General features: G+C 41.3%; 1 protein-coding gene across 1 annotated transcript; it reads left to right on the top strand.

The window, feature by feature from the left end:
- Positions 1-16,919: 16,919 nt before the first annotated feature.
- On the top strand, positions 16,920-18,043 carry LOC142173462 (uncharacterized). Its single transcript, XM_075239058.1, has 2 exons — positions 16,920-17,486; positions 17,972-18,043. Exons 1-2 carry the CDS (start codon positions 16,920-16,922, stop codon positions 18,041-18,043), a joined length of 639 nt encoding a protein of 212 aa, XP_075095159.1.
- Positions 18,044-18,448: the final 405 nt, after the last annotated feature.

Here is an 18,448-nt window from a genome sequence, read left to right as displayed (position 1 = left end):
TTTCATGTGTTGAGGTTTGAGTTCATTTTATATTCTGTTATTCCGCACAAATGTTAGGCTTACCTTGTCATAGATACTAGGTGTCGTCACGACATCCTACGGAGGAAAATTTGGGTCGTGACAAGTTGGTATCAGAGCACTAGGTTCATAGGTGTTATCAGTCACAAACAAGTTTAGTAGACTCTCGCGGATCGGTACGGAGACGTCTGTACTTATCTTCGGGAGGCTATGGAACTATTAGGAAAAGCTTCACTTCTTTGATTCCTTATCGTGTGGGATTTTGACTTCGGCTTCTAAATTTCTATCTTTATATTCTCTTACAAATGGTGAGGACATGTACAGTTGAATTAGATGACCGGACACCCGCACCCCCTGCTAAAGCCGCAAGAGGCCGGGGCCGGGGTAGAGGCCGAGGACGTCCACATGGTGCAGCTAGAGCACCCGCACGAGCTACTACAGAGGAGCCACCAGTAGCTCTAATTGGAGGGAACGCACTTGAGACGCCTGTTACTGCACCAGCCCTCTAGGAGACTCTCGCCCAGTTTATGAGCATGTTCAGCACCTTGGCTCAGGCAGTATTGATACCACTTGCTCCTGCAACATCTCAGGCCGGGGGAGGAGCACAGACTCCCGCCACTCGTACACCAGAGTAGTGGGTCCATATCAACCAGGTTCCTAAGGTCATACCGATATAGCCGGTAGCTTCAGTTCAGCCCGAGGTTAGGGCAACAGTTTCTGAGTGGGAGCAACTTAGGCTCGAGAGGTAAAAGTAGTACCACCCTCATACTTTCAGTGGCTTGGCGTCAGAGGATGCCCGGGGTTTTCTTGAGGAGTGACACCCTATCCTCCGTACTATGGGTGTTGCGGAGTCTAGTGGGGTTTCTTTCACTACGTTCCAGCTTAGAGGAGCGACCTATCAGTGGTGGCGAGCATATCAGTTTGGTAGTCCAGCCGAGGCTGCTTCACTCACTTGGACTTAGTTCTCAGATATGTTCTTGAGGGAGTATGTTACCCAGAGTCTCATAGATGCATGGCGCGCAGAGTTTAAGCAATTGCGCCAGGGTTCTATGACCGCGTCAGAGTATGCGATCTGGTTCAGTGAATTTGCCCAGCCTTGGTTACTACTGTTCGGGAGCAGGTTCGTCGATTTATTGAGGGGCTCAACCCCAATATCAGATTTAGCATGGTCCGAGAGTTGAAGATGGACATCACATACCAGCAGGTGGTGGGGATCGCCAGGAGATTTGAGGGTATGTTGACTCGGGAGAGAGAGGAGATGGAGGCCAAGAGGTCTCGAGAGTCTGGCACATATAGTGGTACTCGTGCCCCAGCTGCAGCTCATCAGGGTAGGGGCTATGTGGGTCTCACTATTCATTCAGCACTTCCAGCCGCCAATGGTGCTCCGGCCACTCCTAGGCCCCCAAGATCCTTATTATGCACTGCATTTGTCTAGTACACCTCCTGCATGGGGTGCTTTCAGCAGCCAGCCCAGCCGATCAGGCCGGAGCCAGTCACAGCAGCCACGTCCTCCGAGAGCTTGTTTTGAGTGTGGTAACACTCGTCATGTGGTGAGGGATTGCCCTAGACTCAGGAGGGTGCACCTCCACAGGCCATTCAAGCACTGTGTGCTCCACTGGGTCCTAAAGCTATGGTTACAGCACCAGCTGCTACCCCACCTCCACGGCCAGCTTGAGGTAAAGGTGGGACAGGTAGAGGTCTCCCTAAAGGGGGAAGCCAGGCCAGATATTATGCCCTTTCTACTAGGATGGAGGCAGTTGCATCCGATTCGATCATCACATGTATTGTTCTGGTCTGTCATAGAGAAGCATCAGTCTTATTTGATGTAGGCTCCACTTATTCTTATGTATCATCTTATTTTGCCCCATATTTGGGTGTATCCCATGATTCTCTAAGTTCTCCAATATATGTGTCTACACCCCTGGGTGATTCTATTATTGTTGACCATGTGTATCGGTCGTGTTTGATTGTTCTTAGTGGGTTTGAGACCAAAGTCGATTTATTATTGCTTAGTATAGTGGATTTCAAAGTTATTTTGGGCATGGACTGGTTGTCACCCTATCACGCTATCCTTGATTGTCACTCCAAGACGGTGACGTTGGTTATGCCAGGTCTACCGTGGCTAGAGTGGAGAGGTACCTTAGATCATGTTCCTAGCAGGGTTGTCTCATTTCTTAAGGCTCAACTAATGTTGAGAAGGGGTATGATGCACATCTGGGATATGTGAGGAATGTTAGTGTTGATTCTCCTACCGTCGAGTTAGTTCCGGTAGTGAGGGACTATTCAGATGTATTCCCGGCGGATCTTCCAAGCATGCCGCCCGACAGGGATATCGACATTGGCATTGATTTTGTACCGGGCACTCAGCCAATTTCTATTCTACCATATCGTATGGCCCCAGCTGAGTTGAAAGAATTAAAGGAATAGTTGCAAGAGTTGCTCGATAAGGGCTTCATTCGGCCCAATGTGTCACCATGGGGTGCCCTTGTCTTGTTTATAAAGAAGAAGGATGTGTATTGATTATCGCCAGTTGAACAAGGTTACAATGAAGAATAGGTACCCATTGGCACGTATTGTTGACCTATTTGATTAGCTTCAGGGTGCCAGAGTGTTCCCTAAGATCTACTTCCGTTCAGGCTATTATTAGTTGAAGATTCAGGAGCCAGTTATCTCGAAGACTACTTTCAGGACTCGGTATGGTCATTACGAGTTCCTTGTGATGTCTTTTGGGCTGACCAATGCCTCAGAATCATTCATGCACTTGATGAATAGTGTATGTCAGCCCTATATTGACTCTTTCGTCATTATGTTTATTGATGACATTTTGGTGTACTCCCGGAGTCGAGAGGATCATGAGCAGCACCTGAGGACTATGCTTCAGACCTTGAGAGAAAAGAAGTTGTATACAAAATTTTCGAAGTGTGAATTCTAGCTAGAGTCAGTGGGATTTTTGGGTTCATGTAGTATCGATTGAGGGGATTAAGGTAGATCCGAAGAAGATTGAAGCAGTGCAGAGTTGGCCCCGACCGTCCTCAGCTACAGAGATCCAGAGTTTTCTTGGCTTGGCGGGGTATTACCGTCGATTTGTAGAGGGTTTCTCGTCTATTGCTGCACCTATGACTAGATTGACCTAGAAGGGTGTTCCGTTCAGGTGGACCGAGGAGTGTGAGGGGAGCTTTCAAAAGCTCAAGACTACTTTGACTACTACCCCAGTGTTAGTGTTGCCTACTAGATCGGGGTCCTATACGGTGTATTGTGATTCGTCGCGCATTGGTTTCGACATGGTGTTGATGCAGGACGGTAGGGTGATTGCCTACGCATCTAGACTACTGAAGGTGCATGAGAATAACTATCTAGTCCACGACCTCGAGTTAGCAGCTATTTTTCATGCCTTGAAGATCTGGCGGCACTATTTGTATGATGTCCCTTGTGAGGTCTACACCATTCACCGGAGTCTATAGTATATTTTAAACAGAAGGATCTTAACTTGCGACAGTAGGGGTGGTCGGAGTTGCTTAAGGATAATGATATCACCATCCTCTATCATCCTGGGAAGGCCAATGTGGTGGCTGATACCTTGAGTCGCAAGGCGGAGAGTTTGGGCAGTTTATCATATCTACCAGTAGCAGAGAGGCCTTTAACCTTGGATGTTCAGGCCTTGGCCAACCAGTTTGTTAGATTGGATATTTTCGAACCGAGTCGAGTTTTGGCTTGTGTGGTTTCTCAGTCCTTTATTTATGATCGTATTAGAGAGCTTCAGTATGATGACCCCCATCTATTTTTCCTTAAGGACACGGTTCAGCACGGTGATGCCAAGAAGGTCACTATTGGAGATGATGGTGTATTACGGATGTATGGCAAGCTATGTGTGACTAATATAGATGGCTTGCGTGAGATAATTCTCCAGGAGGCTCACAGTTCACGGTACTCCGTTTATCTAGGTGTCGCGAAGATGTATCAGGACTTGAAGAAGCATTATTGGTGGAGGAAAATGAAGAAGGACATAGTGGAATATGTGGCTCAGTGCCTAAATTTTTGGAAAGTTCAATCGGGTGTGGACTTTTTGTTATCGGGGTCGAATTCTAATTCCGGAAGTTAGACTAGGCCCGTAATGCCAATTATGACTTATGTGCAAAATTTAAGGTCAATCAGACTTGATTTGATAGGTTTCGGCATCTGATGTGGAAGTTTGAAGTTTTAAAGTTTATTAAGCTTGAATGGATGAACAATTCGTGTTGTTAGCGTTGTTTGATGTGATTTAAAGGCTCAATTAAGTCCGTATAATGTTTTAGGGCTTGTTGGTATATTCAAAGGGGGTCACGGGGGCCTCGGGATGGTTTCGGATGGTTAACGGATCGAGTTGAGGCTTAGAGAATGGCCGAAGTGCACCAGTTTTGGTGCAATCGCACCTGCACAAGTTTGACCACAGGTGCGAGCTCACAGAAGCGAGAGGGTGAACGCAGATGCGGGGCTGAAGAAGGTGGCCAATGGTCGCAGGTCCGACGAGGAGGCCGCAGAAGTAGTGTCGCTTCTGCGGAAGGATGAGCGCAGAAGCAGAAAGGCCAGGAAGACCTGGTGATCGCAGAAGCGGACTTGGTCCGCAGGAGCGCGTGCGCAGAAGCGTTCCTTGGCCTTAGAAGCGAAAGCGCAAATGCGCATTTGGGTCCACAGAAGTGGACGTGTCTGGACTAAGTGAGAATTGCACCTGCGATGGAAATTCCACAGGTGCAGAGCCACAAAAGCGGCTGTGGGTTCGCAGGTACGAATTCATTGGGCAGAAAAGGCCTAAGTTCGAAGGTTTGATTTCATTCTCCACTTTTCGACCTAGAGAGCTCAGATTGAGGCGAAATTTTTAGGGTTTTTCAGAGGAAACATTTGGGTAAGGATTCTTGACTTGGTTTTGATTAATTTCCACTAAGATATCATTTATTCTTCCTTTAATTAAGGATTTGGGTTGAGAAATTTGTGAAAAATGTGGAAACATCCTTAGGCTGAATTTTGAGGTTTTGATCGATAATTTCGCATCATATTTGAGTAATTTTGTATGGGTAAACTCGATATCGAATGGGTGTTCGTATTTTGTGACTTTTACTCGATTTCGAGATGTGGGTCCGGGTCGACCTTTTGGGGCGATTTTTCAATTCGTTGCTAAAGTCATAGGTTTATTATTTGAATTAGTTTTGTAGTTGTATTTATAGTATGTAATTGCTTTTGGCTAGATTTGGGCCGTTCGGAGTCAGAAAGTCGAGGGAAAGGCATTCTTATCAATTTGTTGAGCGAGATTTGAGGTAAGTGACTTGTCTAACCTTGTGTGGGGGAAACTCCCTTTAGGTTTTGGTACTGTTATGATAATTGCAATACGTGAAGGCCGTGTACGCGAGGTGATGAGTGTGTACTCGGGATAAATATTAAAAAATCCGGTTCTTGCTGAGTAATTTTCTTTTAATTCCTTAACTGAGTTGCTCTAGCCAGTGTAGTCATCATGTTTAGCCTAATATCGCATGTCTACATATCTTAACTTTTACTTGCAACTTGTGCAACATGCTTTGTTGAATTACCTGCTTCCTTGATCATGTATTCAATCTTTAAGTGTATGATTCCTTAGTGTAAACTCGTTGTTCCATAGGTTATGAGTTGTGTATTTACTTTTGGGACTACTAGGTGGTACCTCGGGAGCTCCCCTTGTTGTTTATTTACTTTTAGGACTACAAGGAGGTACCTCAGGAGCGCCCCTATTGCATATTTACTTTTGGGACTACGAGGTGGTACCTCGGGAGCTCCCCCTATTGTGTATTTACAGTTAGGACTACGAGGCGGTACCTCGGGAGCGCCCCTATTGTTTACCTTTATTCGCTGTGTTGTTACCTTTCTGTAACTTCTCATTGTTTAAATTCACCGTCATTTCATTATATTGTTATATCTTATGCGTTGTTTCCTTTTTATTCCAGTAGGGCCCTGACCTGACCTTGTCACTACTCTACCGAGGATAGGCTTAGCACTTACTGGGTACCGTTGAGGTGTACTCATACTAGACTTCTGCACATCTTTTTGTGCAGGTCCAGGTTCTTCCTACCAGGCCAGATACCAGTGAGATAGCCGTGCGTGGAGACTTCAAGGTACTTCTGCCAACGTCCGCAAACCTCGGAGTATCCCTCTATACTTATTATGTTGTTTCTACCTTATTTTTCCCTAGACTCTGATGTATAGAGACACTTAGCATTTCTCTTTAGAGCTTGTGACTTATTTCTACCGGGTTTTGGGAGTTGTAATTATTTGAATCGTAGTTTTTATGTATATTTCATGTGTTGAGGTTTAAGTTCAGTTTATATTCTGTTATTCCGCACAAATGTTAGGTTTACCTAGTCATAGAGACGAGTTGCCGTCATGACATCCTACAAAGGGAAATTTGGGTCGTGACAGAAACGACGCCGAAACATCAAATAAGAGTGCGACACCATCCGAACACATCTGAAACACAGCCGAAGCCCCCGGGACCCAGTTCAATCACACAAACCAGTCACAAAATATAACAAGAACCTACTCAAGGCCTCAAATCACACCAAAACAACATCAAAACCATGAATCGACAATCGAAACCTTCTTTAAACTTTCAAACATTCAAATTTCGACGAACGCGTTCGATTCATACTTAAACATTCTAGAATGACATTAAACTTTGCGTGCAAGTCACATATCACGATACGAACCTATTCCAAGGCTCGAAACCTCAAACAGACATCGATAATACCAAAATGCATTCAAACCAAACTTATGAAATTCTAAAACCTTCAAAATGTCAACTTTTCATAATAAGCGTCGAAATGCTCCCGGACCATCCGATACTAAACCCGAACACACTCCCAAGTCTGAAATCATCATACGAACCTATTGGAACCTTCAAATCCCGATTTGAAGGTTATTTACTCAAAATTCAAACCTTAGTCAATTCTCCCAACTTAAAGCTTCCGAAATTAGAATTTTTCATCGAATCAACTCTGAACTTTCCGAAATTCGATTCTGAGTATGCGTACAAGTCATTAAACATGAAGTGAAGCTACTCAAGACCTCAAACCGCCGAGCGATACGTTATAGCTCAAAACAACCGGTCGGCTCATTACAAGCAAACCAGCAACACCAATTCATCCAAACTTGGTCTGAAACCATCCCGAAACACACCCGAGACCCCCGAGACCCCGTCCAATCCCACCAACAAGTCCCAAAACTTGACACGAACTTGCTCGAGGCCTCAAATCACACCAAACAACATCAAAACTATGAATTGAATGCGCCCAATTCATACTTAAACATTCCGGAATGACGCCAAACTTTACGTACAAGTTATAAATCACAATACCAACCTATTCCAAGGCTCAAAACCTCAAACGGACGTCGATAATACCAAAGTCCACTTCAAATCAAACTTCAGAAATTTTTAAACTTTCAAAATGCCAACTTTTCATAATAAGCGTCGAAATGCTCCCAGACCACTTGATACTCAACCTGAACATACGCCCAAGTCCGAAATCATCATACGAACCTATTGGAACCTTCAAATTCTGATTCCGATGTCATTTTCTCTAAAGTCAAACCTTAGTCAATTCTTCTAACTTAAAGCTTCCGAATTTAGAATTTTTCATCCGAAACAACTCTGAACTTCCCGAAATTCAATTCCGACCAAATGTACAAGTAATAAAACATGAAGTGAAGTTACTCATGACCTTAAACCGCCGAACAACACACTAGAGCTCAATATGACTGGTCTGGTCATTACACCATTTATCTCATTTATTTATTATTACATAGTGAGGACGAGAGTAAAACACGAAGGGTGATGCCGTGTCATTTTTCATATTATTGGTTTATCTTATGTTATTGGTTGATGATTTAATTGGCTATTTTGTGATTTAATTGGCCCCATTTTTGCATGTCCCCTCCTAGTTTGTACGTCTGTTATTATTATTGTTGCTTTATATATATATGTACATGTTTATTTATGTAGGTGTCCTGTCATAGCCTCGTCACTACCTCATCGAGGTTAGGCTTGATATTTACGTAGTACATTGACTTCTTGTGTAGATACCGGTATAGGTCCCAGCGGTGTGTAAGGTGCGTCAGCTCAGATCATTGCATATGGATACTTAAGGTAGATTTGACGGCGTCCGCAGACCTTGAAGTCCCCTTCCTTTTCCCACTGTTACAGTTCATTTCCTTCAAATCAGTTGTATTTATTTCAGACTCTGTTTGTAGACCTCTAGTTGCTCATGTACTCGTGATTCCGGATCTTTAGGAGTACATGTTATTACATGACTTGTATTAGTACTGTGTTATATTGTGTTTAAATTTCTCGTTGTATGTCATCATTGTATTTTTAAATATTTAAAATGGCCATTTAATCATCTCACATAGGCTTGCCTAGCAAGTGGATGTTAGGCGCCATCACGACCCTGAGGTTGGGATTGCAGGTCGTGACATTTATGTTTCTGTATTGGACAAGTTTGATTATTTTTGTCCATTAAATGATATTCACTTACTCTGAGAGCGTGGATCTATTGTAATATATTTTTTTCCTTTTCGCTTATTTCTCATTTATATTTCTTTTTAAATAATTTTTTTCCATTATTCTTCTTCTTTCAAGTCCTGCCACCAAACCACCATTCTCAGCCACTATTCACCTTTGGTACTTTCTTATTCTCCGTAAAATTTTATTTCTCTCAGGATTCCATTATTTCTTTCTTAACAAATTAACTATTTTGCAAACATTAATTTGAATATAAGATGAAATGTATGAAGAAAAGAGGGTCAACAATAATAATTTTTCAGCAAACATTGATGATAATTTTGGCGAAATCTTTTATATTTTTCAGATCTGGATAATGGAATATTTTGCACAAGTGTTTTCAGAAACAAAAGAAATGGTGAAATAAAAATAAAAAGAAAAAAGAGAGGGAGAGAGGGAGAGAGAGATCTATGCACGAGAACTATTTGAGGTGCTTTTGTCGTCGAATTTCGATGATGGCTCGGTGACATTCTATGGTGCTTTTCTGTCGGACTTTGACAATGGTTTGGCGGCAACCTGAGGTGGACGAAGAAGAAAGGGAGGTAGAGGAGGATCTGAGGAAGATAACAGGTGGTGGTTTGGGAAAGAGAAAGAGATGGGCGGTATGGGGGACGGCAACGAGGGAGTGGAGATTCTGCAATGGAGAAGATAAAGAATAGGGTGGGTTGGGTGGGTTGGGTGGGGTGTAGAAATTAGGTTTTTTCTTTTCTTTTTTGGTTAAATTCATAATATAAATAGATTTAACAGTAATTTTTCTTTTTTTACTCAATCATCCGCGATTGTATTGTACATACTTTTTATTTTTGGACGGTTATCAAAAAAGTTCTAATAGGGACATATTTGTTAATGTTTGGGTGTCTAATAAAAAGAAACTAAGTTAAAGTATCTAACAGAAAAATTCGTACAAGTTTAAGAGGCCGATTATTACTTTGGGCTAATTCTTTCTATTTGTTCAATTTGCATTGTGTACACTTTCCTTATATTTTACTAGATTTTTCCTATTAATGGTATTTTAGAAATCGAAATTTGACTACTACTACTCACAGTTCGAGAAATTGTTACGTAACAATAAGGCTAAATTAAAAATATTTAATTTTTTCTTGATTTATTAAAGTGAACAAGTAAAAAATATATTTTTAGTATATTAGATATGTCTGTTTGCAATAAATTTTCAAGATATGAAAAATAAACTGCAATCACAAAATAAGATAAAAATATTTTTACTAATCATTGTGTATAATTTTTTTTTTCTCCCTTGATTCTTCTCTCCTGATTATCTCTGTGATTCGAGGGCTGAAGTAGCGTATTTCTCGAATGTAGGATGGGCAGACCTCCCGGGGATGTATTTGATCTCTAGCTTCTTGAACTATTTGAGTGTCAAGAAGTATTCAGCCAAATTTTGATCTCTTTATGAATATCCCAAGAATTTATGGTAATTTTGAAATATCTCTTCAAGGGAATATGTATCTCTTTATATAGGTGTGCGTTAGGTTTAGGGTAGAGTAACCTCCAAGCAACCCTAATAGACTCTTAGGATTTCAAGAGTCCTATAGTATCTTTAATTTAGGATTTAGCTTGATCCGTTAAAATTTCGATGTTTACAAATGCCCCCCTACTTCAACGTTTGTCGGGGTGTAGGCTTGCCGAAACTTGAAGATGAGACTCGAAGTACTCGACCATCGCATGGAGTTTTCGATTTACAGGAGGAAGAGATGAAGGGCAGAACTGGTCCCACCGGGCGTGCCAATTTGTTTGCAACAAATTTTTGTAGGAAAATAAAACTATAATTACAAACAACTATAAAGAAAAAAGGATTTTATTGATAAACATTGCGGGTTACAACTCTGTTTATCCCTTGATTCTTTCCTCCGATTTATTATTCATAATTCGAGGGCTGAAGCGACGTATTTTTCATATGTAGGATGATATGCATCTTCTTGATGTATGATGATCAAGAAGCATGTAGCAACAATCCATTTGGATATTGAATGTTGCTAGAACTTTAAGCAAGACATATTTGACATGTCTTTAATCTCTTAAAGAATATTCCAATAGTTTTATAGAATTTCAGAGATCGTATATTTGATCTCTTTGTGCATAATCCGAGAGTTTATGGAATTGTTGAGATTATTTTTGAAGGATATATGTAGCCTTATTTATAGGCATGAATTAGGGTTTAGGGTAGAGTAGTCTCCAAGAAATCCTAATGGACTCTCGGGCTTGACCAAGCTAAATGGACTTGTCGCATAGGTGCCCAACTTAATAATCTAGCCCAAATCCTAATATAATAAAATTTTGATGTCTACAAGTGCTCCCTACTTTAAGCCTTGACGAGGTGTAGACTTTTCGAACCTTAAAGACTAAGGTTTGAAGTATTAACTATGGCAATAGTATATTATGCTTGCACCTGCTCCATTGGATTCCAACGAGTATTTTGAATTGAACAATTTTGCCAAGTTGGTGAACGACCAACCACATCAATAAGGTATGATGGCCTTACTGGAACTTCTTCAATTTAGGGATGAAGTGTGATGGCCTTGGCAGATGTGTACTTGTTTTGTATAGAGACAAACACATCAACGTAGATTAAGCAACTTTTGCAAGGAGTCAAGGTTGCACCAACTTTGGTATTCAAGAATTAAATTTGTACTTGAATATAAATTCCAAAGCTATCAGCACCGCTCTCTAATCGAATCTTTCTAAGACAAGATATTTTCCATTTTAGAAAAATTGTCATGACAAATCAGATTCTTTCGAAATCTCCTATCCACAGCACACCACGTCTATACCAACTTGAACATATCACATATAGAAATTTGAATCCTTTTAGGAGTCAAGGTAAATAATTTGACTCCTTGAGAAAGTCAAGATATACACGCCTCCCAAAAGGATGCCCCCAGCATGTGTTTACCACAAAGAAGTTATGATCCTTGGCAAGAACCACCAAGCTAGGTCGGGGCGTCGACGTAATTCACATAGGACAATACAATTACTTGATTTCAGCTTCTCCTTCATGCAACTTTGAAACTTTGGCGAGATGTGTCTCGCTCGTTCAACTTTAGTAAATAACCACTTGGTGCATGATCTTGCTGTTTATCCGCAATTGGAAAGAACAAGAAATGTTGCCCCCTCCTTGAGACCATCATTGTAATTGGCTTCAAATTTTGCAGATTTGATTGTGAGATAAGAGATTAAGGGCAGAGCTGGTACCAACAATCTCTACCTCTCATCTCAATTTTTCAATCACCAAAGTTCAAGAACGTCGAAATTGCTTCAAAGAAAATCAACTCCAGATCAACATCCACCAAGACTGCTAACTTCAGGTTCTATGCTGATATGAAAAACATCCTCGATATTACCTTTGGAAGCTTTGGACTCATTATGAGGAGCAAGGCAAACTCTTTGAGATAACAAGCACTCCATGTGTCGTCTACATCAACCCCTATTTTTGGATCTTCATCCTCAAAAGAAGCAAGATCCTCTACGAACGTATCCGAAGGAGGAAGCGATATTTCTGATAAGATCAAGAAAACTCTTGCTCTGCTTGACCTTTCCGAATCCAAGAACTCCATTGTGAAGGAAGATGATGATATTTCAAGTGATGGATCTTCCCCACTTACACCGCATATTGTGAGCCATTTGAGAATCAATCTGTGTGATAATACATGCTACTCCCCATCATCTACAACAATCATGCAACCCATGGTGACAAACACTTCATCTGTGGAAGAGCAATTGGCAAACTTGACGGAAGCAATCGCTGGCTTGACCAAGTGCATGCAAAATCAAGATGCTAGAATTGACAAGCTAACAGACATGGTGAGAATCTTAATGGAAGAAGAATCCACCCATGCACTTGGAAAACTCCCAAATGTTCAAGAGATTGATCCTCCCCCATGACAAGTTACATCCACTAAGGAAATTCCAGCCTCTTCGGAAGTGATGATTCCAATCAATCAACTAAAGGAGTTCATTGAAGGGACTATAAAAAACAAATATGAAGTTGCTTCTAAGTCCTCTTTTACCTACGCAAAGTCGTACACTTCAAGGATCGATATATTGAAGATGCCTGCTGGCTATCAACCTCCAAATTTTCAACAGTTTGATGGCAAAGGCAATCCAAAGCAACATGTGGTGCACTTCGTTGAGACATGCAACAATGCTGGGACTTATGGAGATGACCTCGTTAAGAAGTTTGTCTGCTCATTAAAAGAAAATGCTTTTGATTGGTACACATACCTTGAGGTTGGATCTGTTGATAGCTGGGATCAACTAGAGCAAGATTTCCTCAATTACTTTTATAGCACGAGACGTACTATGAGTATGATAGAACTTACAAATACTCGTCAACAAAAGGGTGAACCAGTTATCGACTTTATCAATCGTTGGAGGAATGCAAGCCTCAACTGCAAAGACAGACTTAGTGAAGCTTCGAGCATAGAGATGTGCATCCAAGGCATTCATTGGGGACTCTGCTACATCTTGCAAGGTATCAAGCCTAGCACATTTTAAGAACTTGCGACTCGTGCCCATGACATGAAGTTAAGCATGGCCTCCGCTGGAAACAAAAGGCTACCTATCTATGAGCCTCGCAAAGGGAACGACAAGCTAGATGTCAGGAAATGGAGAAAGTTTGCACCCAAGTTTGAAAACAAAGAAGCTATGAATCTCAACACATCACTTGTGAAGTTCACAACGAAGGTAAGCAAGAAGCAGAGTACGAAATCCACTTCTTTTCAAGATAAATCAAGTGGAAAGTTGACTCTAAAAGAAATGCAAAAGAAGGAGTACCCATTTCTGGATTCTGATGTGCCAGTAATTTTTGAAGAACTCCTCGAGTTAAATCTCATTGAGCTTATGGAGATAAAGCATCTAAATGAAGCTGGTAAAATGAATGACCCAAATTACTGCAAATACCATCGACTCGTGAGCCACCCTTTGGAGAAGTGCTTTGTCTTCAAGGACAAAGTTATGGACTTGGCCAGGGAAAAGAAGATCGTGCTTGAAGATAAGAAGGCAAGTGCGAACCAAGTCTCTATTACCTTTGGCTCATTCAGTCTAAATGAGCTATGTATTTTAAAAGAAATCAAAGATGAAGAATTATTGGAGAATAACAAAGTCAAAGTAGACGACTATGATGATGATGAGGGTTGGACGTTGGTGACTCGTCGTAGGTGCCACAAAAGGAGCCCACAAAAAGAATCAATTGAACAACAAACAAGGAAAATAATGGTGAAAATACCAAGGAGATGGAATCCAGTTAAGCATTTGAAAAAAACAAAAGTGGAGGTGCACCATCCTCAAAAACCACGACATCCAGTGACCTTGGAGGAGTTCTTATCAAGTTCGTTATGCACGAAGATTTCCCATGAGGGTATTGATCCTTGTTGTTGCCATGCTGACAAAGGGGAAGAAAAGAGTGATTATCTATTATCATCACCATCTTTAGAAAATCTCATCGAATCTATTCCTCAAGAAGTTAATGCTTGCGAGAAACGAGGAACGATCTTCTACTAGATGATACTCCTCATAACCGCCCGTTGTACCTGGTTGGCTATATGCGCGATGAAAGGGTAAATCGAATTTTGGTTGATAGAGTATCCTCAATGAACATTTTGCCAATTCGCACTATGAAAGAACTTAGTATTCCCATGAACGAACTTTCGGAAAGTCATGTCATTATTCAAGGATTCAACCAAGGGGGCCAAAGAGCCATAGGTGCGATCAGGTTGGGAATCACCATTGAAGATATGCAATCAAGTGCATGGCTGTATGTGATTGATGCAAAGACTTCATACAATGTCTTGCTTGGAAGACCTTGGATACATGAGAATAAAGTGGTTCCATCTACCTACCATCAATGTTTGAAGTACTACGAGGGAGAAGTTGAGAAGAAGATAGTTGCTGATGACGAGCCATTCACCGATGTAGAATCACACTTCGCTGATGCAAAGTTCTACTTGAAGAACCGCATTGTGAAAGAGCTAAAAGTTGATGATGTCATGAAAAGCAAGAATGATGAGCCCATGAGTAAAATAGCTGAGGTGACTGCTGGTAAAGCTAAAGCTGTTACGGAGGAGGTATAACCTAACTCGAATAAATCTTATAGAGGGGATAGTGTGTCTTATGGAAAGAAAGTAACTCCTGCGCTCCAATATGTCCCTAAAAAGAAGAAAGATGAAGGTGAATCATCTAATCTCCAAACTAACATGCTAAAGGGGTTAACTCTTCCGATCAAATGAATTGAGGCTATAAAGTTGTCCTCAACGCCACTTACAGGGTTTGTGGCACTCCCTACAAAGCGAATAGATGAAAGTTTTGACCCTAATGCTTACATGCTATTTGCAAAAGCTAGATACAATCCCAATGAGCCATCAAAGTTAGGGAAGCTCCCATCATAATCTTCTACGAGGCAACCACGTGAAGGTTTGCAACCGTCACCAGTGCATATATCCATAAGAAGGGTGAGCAACAGTTATATCACTGTAGAAGACGAATCTGTCGCTTCTAGCAGGCCTTCTGTCTTTGATCGGCTTGGAAAATCAACTGTGAGGACTTCCATATTTGAGAGATTGGGACCACTAAAAAAGGGGAACAAGTTCCTGAGAAATTATCAAAGCATAAGAACACCCGCTTCGCCCAGAATCCGGAAGATCTCTAAGGTTTCCAAAGTTCGGTTCCTTCTAGAATGAGGTGACAAACAAAACATGTGGTTTCATGAAAAGAAGTACTGAAGGTAAAGCCGTATACTGTGGTCTTCACTAAGGAACGCGGTCAAGATGAAAAAATCATGGGTTTTTCGTATCATGTTACTGCACTAGGCTAGAATATTGTTTCATCTCTAATAGAGGATGATGAGAAAGTGGAGGATGTTTCACCGTGTTATCACATATCCTTCAACGATGAGGACCCTTAAGAAAATGAAGATGCAAAATATGCTCCACATGAACTTGAAGAAAGGGTGAAGACAACAATTGATGCCTTAAAAGAAGTTAACCTTGGCACTGATGAAGAACCAAGACCCACCTACCTAAGTGCTTTACTAGAAGTTGATTGAAAAAACACTTATATTGAGTTACTCAAGGAGTTTAGGGATGTCTTTGCTTGGAGTTACAAAGAGATGCCTGGCTTGGACCCTAAAGTAGCAGCCCATCACCTTGCAGTCAAGAATGGCGCTCGTCTTGTTAAGCAAGATCAAAGGTGCTTTAGGCTGGACTTGGTTCCCCTGATTGAAATCGAAGTTAACAAACTCATTGAAGCTGGATTTATTCGTGAAGTTAAATACCCAACCTGGGTTTCAAGTATTGTTGCTGTAAGGAAGAAGAATGGCCAGATTCGAGTGTGTGTTGACTTCAGGGATCTCAACAATGCGTGTCCCAAAGATGAATTCCCGCTTCCTACTCTAGAGCTGATGATCAATACTACTAATGGGTATGAGGAAATGTCATTTATGGAAGGTTCGTCGGGCAATAACCAAATTTGCATGGTACCAAAAGATGAAGAGCTTACTGCATTCCGCACCCCCAAGGGTATTTATTATTACAGGTAATGCCTTTTGGCTTGAAGAATGTTGGTGCTACTTATTAAAGGGCTATGCAGAATATTTTTGACGACCTTCTCCACAAAATCTCGAATGCTATGTGGATGACTTGGTGGTAAAATCAATAAAGAGGGGCGACCACTTGAAAGACTTGAGAATGGTTTTTGAGTTGCTCCAGAGGTACCAACTTAGGATGAATCCATTGAAATACTCCTTTGGAGTTATTTTTGGAAAGTTCCTTGGTTTCATTGTCCGACATCGAGGGATTGAAATTGATCAAGACAAAGTAGATGCAATCTTGAAAATGCCTGAGCCTCGGGATATTCACGAATTGAAAAGTCTGCAAGGAAAGTTAGCGTACCTTAGGAGACTCATCTCAAACCAAGGTGGGAGGTGGAAACTATTCAGTCGCCTTATGAAGAAAGGTGTCCCTTTCAAATGGGACCAAGCGTGTAGCAATGCCTTTGAGAGCATTAAATCCTACTTGATGAAGCCTCCAGTTTTAGCAACCCCTATACATAGAGAGCCATTGATACTATAAATTGCGGTGCAAGGAAGGTATGCTGGAGCACTGTTGGCCCAAGAAAATAGTGCGGGGAAAGAAAACTCTCTTTACTACTTGAGCAGGATGATGACACCAAACGAGTTGAATTACTCACCAATTGAAAGGTTGTGTTTGTCGCTATCTTTCTTAATTCAAAAGTTGAAGCACTACTTTCAAGCTCATGTTGTTCGTCTTGTTTCTAAAGCAAATCCCATCTAGTTCGTGATATGAAAACTTGTTCTTAGTGATCGAATAGCGAGATGGTACCTCCATTTTCAACAATTCAAGATTCTGTACATCCCTCAAAAGGCTGTAAAAGGACAAGCATGGCAGATTTCTTGGCAGATCATCCGATACTTGATGACTTGGAGCTAACTGACGAACTACATGATAAGGACTCAATAGTCCTTGAAGTTCAACCTTCATGGAAGATGTACTTTGATGGTGCTGTGCATCGCGGAGGAGCTGGTGCTGGCATAGTATTTGTCACTTCCCAAGGCGAAGTCTTGCCCTACTCCTTCACCTTGACACAACTCTGTTCCAAAAATGTTGATGAGTATCAAGCATTAATACTTGGGCTTGAAATGATTGTTGATATGAAGCAGCTGCAAGTGCAAGTCTTTGGTGACTCCCAGTTAGTAGTCAATCATCTTTTAAGTAATTACGAGGTCAAGAAACTTGAGCTACGCCCTTATCATAATTATGCTAAGAAATTGATGGGATGGATTGGTGATGTGATTATTCAACATGTGCCTAGGAAAGAAAACAAGAAGGTTGATGCTTTAGCTACCCTAGCTTCATCGCTAACCCTACCTAATCAAGCGCAAGTTACTATATGCCAAAAATGGGTAGTACCGCCGCCAAATGAGGGTGAAAGTGAAGAAAATGAACTCGAGCATCTTGTGGCCATTTCTAAAGCTGAGAAGGAAGAATGGAGATAGCCTATCATCGACTACTTAAGTTGTGGGATACTTCCATAAAATCCGACGAGAAGGACTGAAATCCGTCGTCGTGCATCTCGCTTCCTTTACTACAAAGATATTCTATACAGAAGGTCATTCGAGGGAGTACTCTTGCGATGCTTAGGGGAAGATGAAGAAATCCAAGCTTTGCAAGAAGTACATTCTGGGAATGTGGATCACACCAGTCTAGACCAAAGATCCACTTTCATAAAAAAAGGATGGGATATTATTGGCCAATGATGGTAAAAGATTACTTGGACTACGCTCGAAGATGCAAGGCTTCCCAATTCCATGCGAATTTTATTCATCAGCATGTTGAAGTGTTACACCTGACTGTTGCATCCTGGCAGTTTGACGCTTGGGGATTTGATGTTGTTGGACCACTGCCAATGTCCTCTAGTGGGCATTTATATATCTTGTAACGACTCGATCGGTCATTTTTAGCTCTAGCGCGTCATTCAGCGATTTGAGACCCTGAGCAGCTTCACTTCAGGTATTATGACTTGTACGCGTGGTCAAAATTTAATTTTGGGAAGTTCAGAGTCGATTTGGAAATAAACAAATTCCAATTTCGGGAACCTTAAGTTGGAAAAATTGACTAAAGTGTGATTTTTGCAGTAGACAACCTCGGAATTAGGATTTGAAAGTTCCAACAGGTTCATATGATGATCTTGGACTTGGACATATGTCCGGATTGGATTTTGGATGAATGTGGAACGTTTCAGCGCCTATTGTGGAAGTTGGCATTTTGAAATAATTTAATAAATTTGGGTTGAAGTGCATTTCAATGTTATCGATATCCGTTTGGGATTCTGAGACTGAGAATA

The sequence above is a fragment of the Nicotiana tabacum genome, chromosome 19 (assembly GCF_000715075.1).
Source record: "Nicotiana tabacum cultivar K326 chromosome 19, ASM71507v2, whole genome shotgun sequence".
Taxonomy (NCBI): Eukaryota; Viridiplantae; Streptophyta; class Magnoliopsida; order Solanales; family Solanaceae; genus Nicotiana; species Nicotiana tabacum.
Note: the sequence above shows the minus strand (reverse complement) of the source record. Positions and strands in the feature narration are given on the sequence as shown.

Bases quoted from the DNA above. Each gene is read 5' to 3' on its own strand.
- LOC142173462 (XM_075239058.1), top strand. From the start codon at position 16,920: ATGGTACCTCCATTTTCAACAATTCAAGATTCTGTACATCCCTCAAAA. The intron at 17,487-17,971 runs GTTACTATATGC...GCATCCTGGCAG, and splicing joins CCCTACCTAATCAAGCGCAA to TTTGACGCTTGGGGATTTGA.